Source organism: Vicia villosa, linkage group LG3, assembly GCF_029867415.1.
Source record: "Vicia villosa cultivar HV-30 ecotype Madison, WI linkage group LG3, Vvil1.0, whole genome shotgun sequence".
NCBI classification, from domain to species: Eukaryota; Viridiplantae; Streptophyta; class Magnoliopsida; order Fabales; family Fabaceae; genus Vicia; species Vicia villosa.
In genome coordinates, this window is record NC_081182.1 from 203264564 (window position 1) to 203278215 (window position 13652).

Sequence of the window (13652 nt, forward strand, 5' to 3'; positions counted from 1 at the left end):
TTGGTTGTAGAATATATCTGTTGGTGGCTCATCTTCGTCCAGATTAAAGTTTGTCATGTGCATAGGTGGTTTGTACACATGTGTTGAGGGTAGTGGGCCTTAATCTTCGTATTTATTTTATTTTATTTATATTTATTTATTTATTTTATATCGAGATTTCACATCCATTTACACACTAACATCGCTCCCGACGAGTTGATTGTGCCATATTTAAATGTGTGTGAAACAAAAATATATATAAAAAACTCCAAATCTCAACTTCAAATTATACTCAATTTCAAAGCCAAAACTATTTGAATTCCACAACACAAAGTTTTCTTTCACCAAAAGTTTACAATAATAAAAATAGGATTTAATGGAAAGACACCGACAGTGTAAATCATAATATTCCAAAAAATCATAATATTCACCATAGAATAAAGGAGACTACTTGTTGCTACAGTCGTCTCTAAAAAGTGTTAATCAAAAGGAGGGTAGTGAAAAACATGTAGATAATATGATATAAAAGGAAGGAGGTGATGTGACTTAAATGTCTCATCATTCAAATATTAAATAATGACTAGGAAATGGAAAAATATAACATACACGATACACCACTTCAAATAGGAGATAGGTGTGCACAAAGATGATAGCACAATAAATACCCCTTAAAAACATAAAAATATGGCAATCTCCTCATAATGAAGTAATGGAAAAGATCACATAACATAGAATATAGTCTTCAACATTCTTAACAAGTACTTCTCATTTATAAAAAAACCAAATAAGGATTCCTTAACTTAACGAGAGGTCGGAGTAAAGCACCACGTCGTCACCGGCCCCATTCCTAAAGGTAAATTTAAAATAGTAAAACTTTTAAAACACTGCATCCTTATACCAAACCTCGTGTTTAGGGGGCTGATGGACCAAAATATTACTCTTAAACACTGCGTCCCTACCAGGCCTTGTGCTTGAAAAATGGGAAATTGAAATAATTCTTTTAAGTTCCTCATTCCTATTAATTATCATGTTTGGAGGGCAAGAGGAACAAAGCATAAGCTTGAGCTATATATATAAATATAAAGAGTCATGAACCCGACCTCGGGCAACAAAGCATAAGCTTGAACCCCAATACTAATGGCTCATCGTGCCACTCATATTAGGCTTATTACAAAGCTAGACTAAGATAGAAAGTTAGATTAGTCATCACTTTTCTAATGGACCATTGTCCGATTTGAGAACCATGTGATCCAAATTCGAAAGGGCGATAATTACCAAAAACGGTTGCCTTGCCTAAATAAAAAAGTTTTCTACCTCCATGTCAAAGATTGTCGGGAGGAAGAAGCGTTCAATGACAATCCACTTACACTTCTTCATCAATTATAACGAAAGTGTTATCAATCATTACCCATATTAATTGATCACTGGACATAAATACGAGTCCTCTATAAATAGATGGTTCAGCATGAACCAAAAATCAGTTGATTTTTATCCTTACACAAACAATATATCTCATATTTGGTTTCTAATTTACGGTACCCAATGTCCTAATCACTAGTACATTGCTAACAATACTCCATTGTTTTCATCAAGGGCATTTATAATTTTATCTTTTAAATAATTATAATTAAATTTTTTACTTAACTTATACTTATTTAAATTTAATTTTAGAAGTAAATAAATTGAATAAGATAAAGATAGCTAGAATTATATCTATATATTTGTTACTTCTTATGTCCCACAATGAGTGATTCATTTGATTGTTTCACACCTATAAAGAAAAATGTACAAAAGTAAAAGAGAAAATAATGTTTTCACTATAATGCTTTTTATCATGTATTGGGAATAGGGGTGAGAATATGCTAGATTAGGCTAGGCTGTAGAAGGCATGAGTTTGGCCTATGATAAACTTAAAAGGTCTTAACCTGACCTATGGCCTATTATAGGCTTCTTTTTTCTTTGTCTAACCTGACATTTTTAAAAGTCTGGTCTGACCTAAAAGTCTATTTAAAAGTCTGTTTTTCATTAAGGTTTTCAATTAATTCATATTATTTAAAAAACCTTATAGACTGACCTATTTAACCTCTGTTCTAATATATATTACTAATGGTATGTCTTATGACACTATAATTACATTCTTTCATTTGTGTGAAAACCTTAAACGACATTCATTTTAAAACAGAAGAAAAAATGTTATTGAATTATATGAATTAGGATTTGACACCCAATATTAAACCTTCAACTTCTATAACATTTTATAATAAAAAATTAGTTGATATATAACTATGGCAACGAAAGCTCTCATTAAGTAGATTTTTTTATTAAAAAAAAGTGTTTTTAAATTTTTTGAATAACTAATATATTTTAGGCAATATATAGACCAAATACATTAATTATCTGAGAAACCTAAAAACCAAACTTTTTCTTACAAATATGACCAGAAGGAGGATATGTTTAAGAATGTCTAAGCTATCTAAGATCATGCATTCGTTATCCGAAGATAACTTAAAATTGTAAGTATATCAACTTTAAAACCTTATGTAAACGGATCATATAACTTATAAGCGTAAGTATACCAACTTACCTAATGTAAACGGATCCTATAACTTAAAGTGTAAGTATACCAACTTTAAAATCTGATGTAAACGGATCCTCGACTCTCTAGATACACGCCCGTCCATCATATTTGTTTACAATTATTTACATTTTTCGATTTCCTAATATAAGTTAAGTTCAATCCCTTGACCATTCTCCTCATGGCTTTCATTGTCATCATCCATCAACTATTGATAGAATCTTCAAAGTCAAACAGAAAATGCAGCACCAACTTCATCCAAACTATATATGGATTAGCCATGGGCCTATTAAGCTCATAGACTCTAAGCAAGGAGGAAAACAACTTAATGTAGGCATATTTTTGCACTACATTATTAGAAAGCCAGCAATAATCTTTTTTACCTTCAAAAGCATGGCAAGTAATCAATGTGAAATGAGGTGATAAACTGAGTAAACTCTCCATATATGACAGTCACCCTGAAAATTAAAGTAATTGAGATGAAGACATATATTATGACACCTGTTATATCTCTGTTGAACAGAGTTTTTGGATGAAACCAAAGAGTATTCTTATTATTAAGACCTAAGAAGCAAGAGAGTCATTTTTATGTGAGCAATATGAGTAAATTAATCATAAGTTTATGGCTTTATCTCAAATGGTAACACACAAATCATCATTCCAGATAAAGGACAAGTTTGGCCAGTGGTACATGCAAAAATATGACACAAACTTTAAAGCATGGTTTAAGTCAGGCAGCGCAGCCATTATTAATTTGATACGAGTGGCTTTGCTGCAAATATTTAATGTAGCTATGACTAAAACAACTTAGCACTGGCGACCTTAAGTATGGTCAGATAAAAGGATACACATCTCATGTTTTAAAACAGGTGAAACATAAATATTACTGATAAGTGATAACATGCAAATATGAAACTGGTTCTCGGGAATCTACATTGGTACTTGAGCTTGGTTATATGATCCAGAAGGCTGACAATAAAATAAAACATTTGAATTACCAGTAAATTCTCATATAAAAATTAAACTAGGAAAGCATTGCAATAAGAACTGTAGGAATAAATAATTACCTTCTCGTTCTGCATAACCTCTTTCTTCATTGAGAGGCTTCAAACTCCTGAGGGTTAGATGGATTCTCTGAAGTTATGCTGAGACTGTTTTTAACTTGATTCATAGGCTGGACCACAAAAGATGGACAGGTATTCTCCAACCCAAGTGGAGAAAACTGTTGATTACATCTCAAGTTCTCCTCTTGTAAGCATCTCATGGAGAAGTCTACTTGGTCAGCTGCTTTGCTTTCACATTGCACCTTAGTTGAAATGGGCGACTCCAGTTTGTCAGAATAATTTCCTGTTAACTCCACAGGCCTATGAAAGAGTAAACGAGCCACAGTTCGATCAATGGAATTTGTCTCTGTTTCAACATCAGGCATCCTGGCATATCTGTGATACCAACATGGTTCATTAAGTAAAAATAGCTGTTAAATGATGGAACCACAGATTAAGGAATATAGAATAACATCATTATTAGATGAAAAATGAGCTAAAGCTCTTGCAACAGTAAAATGAAAGATAGAAGTTTAGAAGGGAATGAAACCCAATCTACCCCCGAGCCAAGCTCCTCGGAGATGGAGAAAACTCTATCTGCCTAACCATAATGGTTCATTGAATAATCCTTGTATAATCAGCACAATTCACCCACCTCATTATTTATACTACTAAGGCATAACAAACTTGCCAACTAAGAGCCTACCTCACTCCTTATTACATTTTTTTCCTTATCAACCCTAATTCGGGTTTCTATCATTAAACATCTTGACAGGGCAATCAAGGTGAAGGTAATATACATTACAAAAAATGTTGGAATCGATTGTTTTTGAAAGGCAAATACACGTAACAGTTTTACGGGATAAAATGTCGTTCTCTCAAATAAGATAACTAGGAAACCAAAGTCCTACTTAAGTCATGATAAGTGATCATTTAAATAACCAAGGCCATGTCTATTCTGCACAGCACCAACCAATAATTTACATGGCCTGGCTAACAAGAAGTCATCTAAGTTAAACCTACTCTAATCTAAGTGGTTGTGATTGAATGTAACCATGTTGTGAGATTACCGAATCAACTTTATAGGTATGTATATCCAAATGACTTTTTAGTCCCTGTAGTAAACAACGTTTCCAGTTTAGACCCCAAAAAAATCCTTGTCGATTTTATTCCCATGATATATATTGTTTGGGTTTAGTTCCAAACTTACTTTTTATTCTTGTTTTTACTTTTATTTTTTTAGTCCTTACTCCGCATACTAAACGAATATGGTTCATGTATTACCGGGGGAGCGATTCAATATGGACAAATATTACGGGACTCAGATCAAAATTAAGAGGACCAAAAACAACTATTCCTAAATTTCATGAACTCAAACCAACGGAAATTTTTAAAGGAACAATAGTCGAAATTGATGTATTACAAAGAATAAAAAGTTGTTAAAGCCAATTTATTATTTTAGCTCTTTCCTCTGTTTCCCAACATTTTCTCACACTTCATAAGAGTTTCACTTGGTTCTCCAATACCTTATAGTACTCATTTTTTAGCTTTTGGAGCTGTCCATCATAGATAAAATAATAATACTGAATTCATAATAATAAGTGTGTTACTTATAAACAAAAATTAAGCAGTCATGGCAATTAAAGTAGTGGCATATTACTCTAACTTTTCTAACCTGTTCTGGCTACTGCTTTCTTCTTTTGCAAAAAAATCACACTCCTCTTTGTTATTGTTGTTTGTACTGCTTGTGTCACTAGCATAATGCCTTTTCTTTGCACTTTGTGACAGCCGAAACAAACTATCTCTGATGCAGACTCTTGTTTTGACATCTAACTGTAGAAAAAGTTTGCCTCGGGATTGAAGCCATGTCCAAATTAGTGTACAACAAAATAATTTTACTGCAAGCATACATAAGCAAGTTGCAACTCAACAATACCTTTGATATAACGTCCTGAATCCTGTACAGTATGGTTTCTTCAACAAAATCATCATCAATTGCCAGAGATATTGTATTAGAATCACCTTGTTCAATTGGAGGAAGAGTTCTTAAATCTTCAATTTTAGGATCAGTACCATCGCTAAGATGACTTTGAATTTCTGGGGGGCCTTTTTGAGCGACAGATTTACTAGTGCTAGGAACTTGGTGGCCCAGTACTTGCTGCTGTTTCTGAATAGCAAGCATTGCTTGCATTTGCTGCCGCCGCCTCAATTTTTCAATTTTCTCCTGAGGAGTCATAGTTTGAGGATTGACTGAGCCGGCATAACTTTTCAAAGGATTCACCGAACCAGGAGATGTTTCATACCCAGAGAGCACAGACTGATGCCTAAGATTTCCCGACTGAATCTGTGACATCATTGGCATAACAGGATATGCATTAGTAAGGTTACCATACACAGAAGGAGCAGCATATGGATTTATGATGTTCTGATATAGTGTTTCAGGTCCTTGGAGTTGCTTCCGTTGCCCAAGAATTGAAGACGGGAAAGATTGTAAGACAGAAGGTGTCAATTGATTCTCATATTGTCTTGCCGATGTTGCTGAAGAAGACCAATTACCATAATAATCCTGTAAATCTTTCCCTTCTTGTTTTATCTGTGCTTTTTTCTGGATTTCCAACTGATTCCTTTGCCTAAAACTCTGCATATATATAAAATAACAAAATAAATCTTTTGATGGATTTGAGAAGGATACAGGTGAAATCCTTGGCACATGATTATGTAAAGGTGTGGAACCATTTAGAGAAAATCATGCAAATTAAATCAAACAGATTGCACAAAGAAGGATACAACAAAAATAGTGCTTCCTTAAGAAACTAAAATGCAACTAGAAACTTTTAAATATATAGAGTCAGAGAGAGAAGAAATAATATTTCCTAACATATCGGGACCATGTAGTCTATAGGACAAAATGAAAAATTTATTTGTTCCACTATACAAATAGAGAACTCAATAATGGACTGTCGTTGAAAATTACTTGACATACCTGCTGCCCCTTTCCAGTAAGCTTAATTCTATCTCCAGCACATTCCACATTATCAGTTGTGTGTGAATTTTGTATGCTTTGATATGCAGCAGGACCAGAAATCTTATCGTAACTAAGGGAAAATGATTGGTCACTAGAATGAATGTATTCTTCTTTGATTTCAAAATGCTCTGATCTATTCCTTAAAGCATCGGTGGGATTTGGTGCGTCCAATGATGCTGGTGCTTGATCGTTACTCACATCTTTAGCAGACCAAAGCTCATCAGAATTATCAAGACTTGCATGGCCAAATATAGGGTCATCATTGCTGCAAAATCATCACTTGTGAGAATATTCAGTCACATAGATGCCATTGTAAAATAGAAAGACTAACAACTATAGTCTATAAGGATAGATGCATGTCTGCTATTGTTTACTTTTACTCAGGAACTTCAGTACTTCTTCCCAATGTTGCCCATTGCGTGCACATATGATGAAAGCCAATGGGAAGTAAAACTACCCACTGACAGTCATCAAAGTTCAAAAATTAGAAACATGAAGCCCTGTTTCCTATTTTAAAGAGTAAAGGTGTTCCAAAATTTAAAATCAGAATCATCCCTTTTTTACTTTGAATAATTTTACTCCATTATCTCAGCTACAACTGCATAGCTGCAAATAAGTTTCAAGGAATAGATTTGAAGGGACTTAAACTAAGATGGATCCGTTTGTAAACAACTCTGAAAAGTGGTGAATACAGAAGCTAGGTTAACGGGAGAGTTTAATCCATTTTAGATTTCGGAAATTCTGGCAAAAAACAATACAAAGAAATCCATGACAATTCTGATCATAATGCTACAATGCTGGCAGACATATGCTTGTATCAGATCAGATACAGAATAATATAGATAATCTACTTTACCTGAAAATTCGATCAAGGTCATCAAAACTTCCTATGTTAGCCCAGTCGTAATCAACAAAATCACCTTGTTCTTTCCCTTCGTCAGCATTTTGAAAAAATTCAGCATCATTTTCATGATGTGTGGTCTCTTCTGTCAAACATTTATACAATTAGGAATGGAAAAATATAGCTAATAGCATGCATGTTCATTATTTTTCATATTATGACGGTGGGATGCAAGCACAAAAAAACATCAGCAGACAGATGCCTGCACAAACAAAAACGCATAGACAAATATGAGACAAGCTATCTGCTAATAATTCCAGCAATTAGCAATTTTATCACCTCTTCATGTACTGAGTTTGCTAAGTTCACCTTGAGTTTTAGATGGGTCATTTCCCAGAGAACCCTGGTCAATTTTAGTTGCACTGGATAAAGACAAGTCCGACCATGAGCTTTCTCCATATCCTGTGGCAAGTAGTCTTCCACTATTATCAAGGTTTGAACTGCTTCCTGGTTTAATGTGAAAATCAGTTTTCGTTTCAGGTTGCTTCCGCTTGGTAAGCTTACACGCAGCTGGTTCCTGATTCACTTCTTTCTTGTTTCTAAGATCTTCACTTCTCTCCGGAAAAGGAACAATATGGTCATCACTCTCACCTCCCTCATCCCATATTATATTAGCAAGCTGAAAATTTTCCATTATAAAACACTACTATTATTGAGTGCGGAAGTAAGAAAATAAGAGTACCCTTTAGAGGCTGATAGGCGCAAAATAAGTAGGCAAAAGGAAGAAGGGAAATGCATGAAGAACGAGGATTAGACAATATAAAATTCTACATGAACTTTATAACCAGGTAAACATAAATTGAGAAAGAAAAGAGATGAAATATATGAAGGGTTTTGTGCGTCTGAATATTACAAATGAGAGCCATAATAAGTATAGGTATTCATAATTACCCCCAATTGTAATAATTACGAAGAATCATTTCGGAATTATTTAATTTACATTATTTCTAACACTACCCCTCAAGTTGTGCGCCAAGCTTATTACATACGTAACTAATTCGAGGACCTCAATGACACCTCCCAAATGATCATTGAAATTTACGAAGGAACCTTATATTTTAGAATTATTCTATTTACATTATTTCAAACACTATCCCTCAAGTTGTGTGCCAAGCTTGTTACATACGTAACTAGTTCGAGGACCTCGATGACTGAATAAAAACCCTCCCAGTTGATCATTGAAATTTACGAGGGAACCTCGATTCTTTAAAAAACTGTTTGAGCCAAATAAGTTCATAGGTGGTTTGAGGCTATCGCTTGATAGCATTATGCTTCTTCCTTTACCAAAAGATCAAATTATCACGAATAGAAATGCAACAACTCACATTCCAAGATATATTAAGGGAGCTCTGGGAAAAAGTCTATTTTATGAAGACAAAAATCATACATGACAGGTGCGATGTTCTAGCTGCAATTACATAGAACCAGCCAAAATTACCCTATTCACATTAATACATTATTTCTAACAGCACTATTTCTATAATTCAAAAGACGACAATATGTTTTAGCTAACAAAGGATTCATCAAATTTATTGTTTACTTCAGTGAAATACTAAGCTGTTTCCATACCTCATTAAGATTTGTCAACTTGCTACGACTTACCGAATATAGTGGAAGCTGGACTCGATTGCTAGCATAAAATATTGATGCTCTTAACCTTAGGATCTTGTCCCTTTACCTTCTACCAAAACTATTGTTGGTTGCCAATTGGTCTTGAGGAAAAGTTGACTGAATAAGCAAGGTGTGCAGATTAAGGAGCTTCACAAAAGTGTCGGTCTCCTAGGATACAGGTAAAGTTACACTCTTTCTCAAACATTCACAAAAATTGATCAATCAAGAATAACCGTCCTAAAAGTATCAATCCCCCAATATTGTATAGATAACCTAGGAAAGTTAGAGAAGCCTTTTCTTTCATCCAAAAATCCAAACTCTCCCAACAAACATAGCCAAGGTGGAAATTAAGAATCCAGTAACACTCTGTAACAGACATGTTTCCTTGTTAGGTGTTGAAATTTTTGTTTTTAAGTCATAGCTGGTAGAGAATTCCTACTTCAAGGAAAAAGTTGGTAAAGATTATCACAATCATTGAGTTCCACAACCAGACACAAAAATGAGTCTTCATCATCCAAACGCGCAAACTCTGGGTCATTCTTCTTTGGAGCATTTCCCTTTAATATGATCAAACTTTCTACGACCCTTGAGATTCATGCAAATATGCTGAGCCCACTGCAATTTCCTTTAGGGCTGTATGAATCATGAAGAGTAGGAAAAGCATTCCAGGTACCGAAAAAGTACTACATATCAGGTAATATGACCTGGATTCTCCCTGAGTAAACCCTTTCATAAAACACTTGCTTACTGACTTTTTTGCTCCCTATTCATTATTTCTTAGCAATTATGATCAAATGCATGAGGATGGCCCCTATATTTTCTCATGTCAAATAAAATTTATCATCTGTGAGATGGTTCTTATTTATTCTCTCATTATTACAATTAATTATATGTTGAGCAATTTTTATTTGTTCCCTCAATTACCTGTTTATTTGCTATAAATTCCTTCAATTGGCTACTAACAGTTTTGAGTCCTAATCCTCTACTTTCTGACCTTGCTATGCAACCAACAGAGGTGGCAGATCAAAAATCACCTGAAAAGCTGATAGAAATTTTTGCAAAAGATATTGATATATCACCTCATACTCTTGACTTTTCTTACCTTTCTCTAGGTTTCCGGACAATCATGTTAATCTCCTATTACACCCATGAGTCTAATTGATTTAAGGTATCTGGTACTAGTGACGATAGTCATGGGATATTAACCATAAATTTAGCTCTTTAATTACCATTTCTACATCAAAATCAAAGCCTGAAAATTTACTATAAACCTTCAGACTATGTTTGGGAGTTTGGAGGGGAGGGCTTTGGAAAATAGGAAGAATTGGGTGAAAAGAATAAAAAGATTTTGGGTTGGAGGGTTTTGGAGGGTTTGATTTTATTCATAACACCAAAAACCTCATAAAATGGGGGAACTCAAAAATTGAATTGAAGAAGGGTTTTGGAGGGTTTTGGAGGGCTTACATAAATTTTTCAAATATCTTTTAGGTGGTTATACTATTTTGAAAATTAAAAATTTTGTAATGATAATGACTCTTTTATCATTCTATACAAAATCATTTTTTTTTTAAAATGTCAAATATTTTTCTATATTTTTTTAAAAATTCATTTTCGGAAGCCTTCCCCTCCCCTCCCCTCCCCTCCCCTCCAAACTCCCAAACATAGCCTCAGGCTGCTTCAGTCCTTCACTCAGAATTCTATTGAAACACAGTTCCTTACCTCCTTTCACAATTCCATTGACTCAATAGTTAGAGATGGGAAAATCAGTTTCCACAATATTGCCTGCTTGTTGGATAAGTATAGCCCATTGTATATTTCCCTGTATCTTTTCATCATATAAACCTATATCATCTATACTCAACAGCGGAAAATTCTGAATTCTCACAAACAGAATAGAAAATGCAGAAACAAAATAAAATGATTTTCCCTATCTGAAAAACACTTTCAAATAATTTCCTGACTGTGAGGAACCAGATTCAGATTCAATATATCCTTCAATTATTTCCCCTTTAACTTTCTGTACTTTGTCATTGACTGGTATTAGCTTAAATAATTCTACAACCATCAAATCAAAGGCGGCTTCTAAGGTAGAGAAGTGTCGCATATAGTCTATGGTGGAGCAATGAGTAAAAATTGTCTGAAACTAACAACAAACAGTGCAGCTCTCCGTAAGAAGAAGCATGTGGTACTCTTCACCCTAACAACTATGACAGTGACCTACCTGGTTGAGTGTCGGTTCAGTAAAAAAATAAATTATCAGCACTGATAAGACCAAGGTTGTCAAGATCATGATCTAGATCTTAAAATCTTACGACTTTACGATCTCACTCTTCGCCGACGATTCCGATCTTATGTAGAATTGTATGTTGTGACCAAATTGTGGAAAAAAAATCATAAAAACATTGATTATGTGCGATCTTGGTTAGTTCCGGCCACGATCGACCATTTTCCAATCACTATCATTACAAGTCGAAAAGGATGACAAGATGCCGAGACACAACAATTACGGTTCGGCCGAGGTCATTTTCCCACGAATACACTTGCCAACCAAAATATCATGAAAAAAAATTCAAACATATAATATTATTTTTTCGTTTTAGTAATAACTTACGATATTAGTTACGATCATATGTTTTACGATCTTGCTACCCCCTCCCGATCTTACAAAAATAATTGGGTAGAATCTTCCGATCTTAGTTATAGTCTTATGTTTTATGATCTTACTATCCCTCCCGATCTTAACAACCTTGGATAAGACCAGCCTCTCTTCATTCGTAAGCGCGTGAAATACCCTAAACTTCTACTTAAATGTGACGATGTCAGCCGACACCAAAGTTTTGAGAGATTTTCAATCATCGGTCCACCGTAGACCTCGTAAGACCAATATTGTCAATTACGGTTAGCGGAAAATAGCAGATTATTACAATTCCGCTACACAATAGTGATATTAGCGCCTATTGGACAACATTTTGTACTAAATAGCATATCGTGAAACAATAAAGTAAAATCCAAAAGGAAGTAATACTAATAGGAGACAAAGTTTCCAACTACACAAACAACATCTTCACCTCAATCAACTAAGAATTCCATGTTTAAACCACCACAGCCAAACACACAGCAAATCATCAAATTCTTAATAATAATAAGCTATGTAGCACCAACACCTAAAAAAAAAGGTGTGTCTCTGTCAGTGTCTGTCTTCAAAACCGACACTTGGGATTATGTTTAATTTATTCAATTTTTCTAATTATAACTAGTGTAGACGTGGCAATGTCGGTGTCTGTCTCTGAAACCAACGCTCATGATTACGTTTATTCATTTATTCAAACTATGACTGGTGTCGACGTGTCAGACTCAGTCTCGGTGTCTGTCTCTGAAACCAACACTCATGATTACGTTTATTCATTTCTTCAAATTATGACTGGTGTCGAAGTGTCAGACTCAGTCTCGGTGTCTATCTTTGAAACCAACACTTGTGATTACGTTTAACTTATTCATTTTTTCGTCGACGTGTCAATATCGGTGTCGTGTTTCCGGTGTTCGTACGAAGAATCTCATCAAATCTAATACTAACACCTAAAAATCACCGAATAAAGAGTAAACCAACAACTTAGTCCTAAAATATATAAAACTAATAACTAGTATTAATTCCTAAAGTAAATAAAACCTATCATTTTCGTACATGAAGTATAAGAAAAACTCTAATTCAACAATTAGTTTGAAAACGTCACTTTAAGAACTAAATCGAAAGTTTATTCCAAAATAAATAAATAAATAAACAAATCTCAATTACTGAATCAGAACAAATTTTCAAATAAAATTCCAAACTCAACAACAACACAAAAAGAAGAAAACGAGTTGAAAAAAATTGACTCACCTCTTCGTCGTTCCAATCAAACATTTCTTATAAACTGAACAAAGCAATCCACAAAACTGAAACCAGAATCAAACACTAAACGTCGAATTAGCTCAATCATCGCCGGAATCACCACAATCTCATCGAGAATCGCACACCATCAAATCAACCGGTGAAACAAAACAAAACAAAACGGCGTCGTTTTCGTTTCACAGTTCACATATACAGTAACGAATATGAATAATATTCGAATCGAAAGCAAATACAGAGAAGAAGAAATTGCGAAATCGACGGAGAAAAAAAACGGCACCGGAAATTGAAAAGAGAAGAAGAGAAACGAAGAGAGAGTATGAATAGGATGAAAATGAGTGACGTAAGATTAGATGAATGGTGTAGAAACGGAGGGTGGGGCCCACGTGTTGTAAGGAAGCGTATCTAAAGTAGTGGCTTGAAATGGCTCTATCAAATGCTGTGATTTGATTGGTTTGATTTTTTACTTTTTGGGATTTTATTATTTATTTTTGATTGCGGATTTTCTTCTTTTGGTTGGGTTTTTCGTGAGCTGTGTGGGGTCCATGGAGGACCTTTTTTATGGATGTGGTTGTTTTGGAAGTCGCTTTCGTGATTGTGTTGCCTTTTAAGTTGAGGCTGTGATTGTTCGA

The 13652-nt window shown here is 34.4% G+C and overlaps 1 protein-coding gene across 3 annotated transcripts; it reads right to left on the bottom strand.

Moving 5' to 3' along the window:
- Positions 1 to 2484: 2484 nt before the first annotated feature.
- Positions 2485 to 13349, bottom strand: LOC131593340 (protein LNK2-like). Of its 3 annotated transcripts, none has more exons than XM_058865815.1 (8): positions 13012 to 13349; positions 7833 to 8142; positions 7479 to 7608; positions 6581 to 6887; positions 5534 to 6235; positions 5273 to 5430; positions 3622 to 3993; positions 2485 to 3012 (listed from the first exon to the last, which is right to left on the bottom strand). In XM_058865815.1, exons 1-7 carry the CDS (start codon positions 13033 to 13035, stop codon positions 3648 to 3650), a joined length of 1977 nt encoding a protein of 658 aa, XP_058721798.1. In that variant the 5' UTR covers positions 13036 to 13349; the 3' UTR covers positions 2485 to 3012; positions 3622 to 3647. The 3 variants fall into 3 exon arrangements, with proteins under 3 accessions (XP_058721798.1, XP_058721799.1, XP_058721797.1); XM_058865816.1 differs by lacking the exon at positions 2485 to 3012 and adding an exon at positions 3155 to 3523 and having other exon boundaries at positions 7479 to 7605; XM_058865814.1 differs by lacking the exon at positions 2485 to 3012 and adding an exon at positions 3155 to 3523 and having other exon boundaries at positions 13012 to 13348.
- Positions 13350 to 13652: the final 303 nt, after the last annotated feature.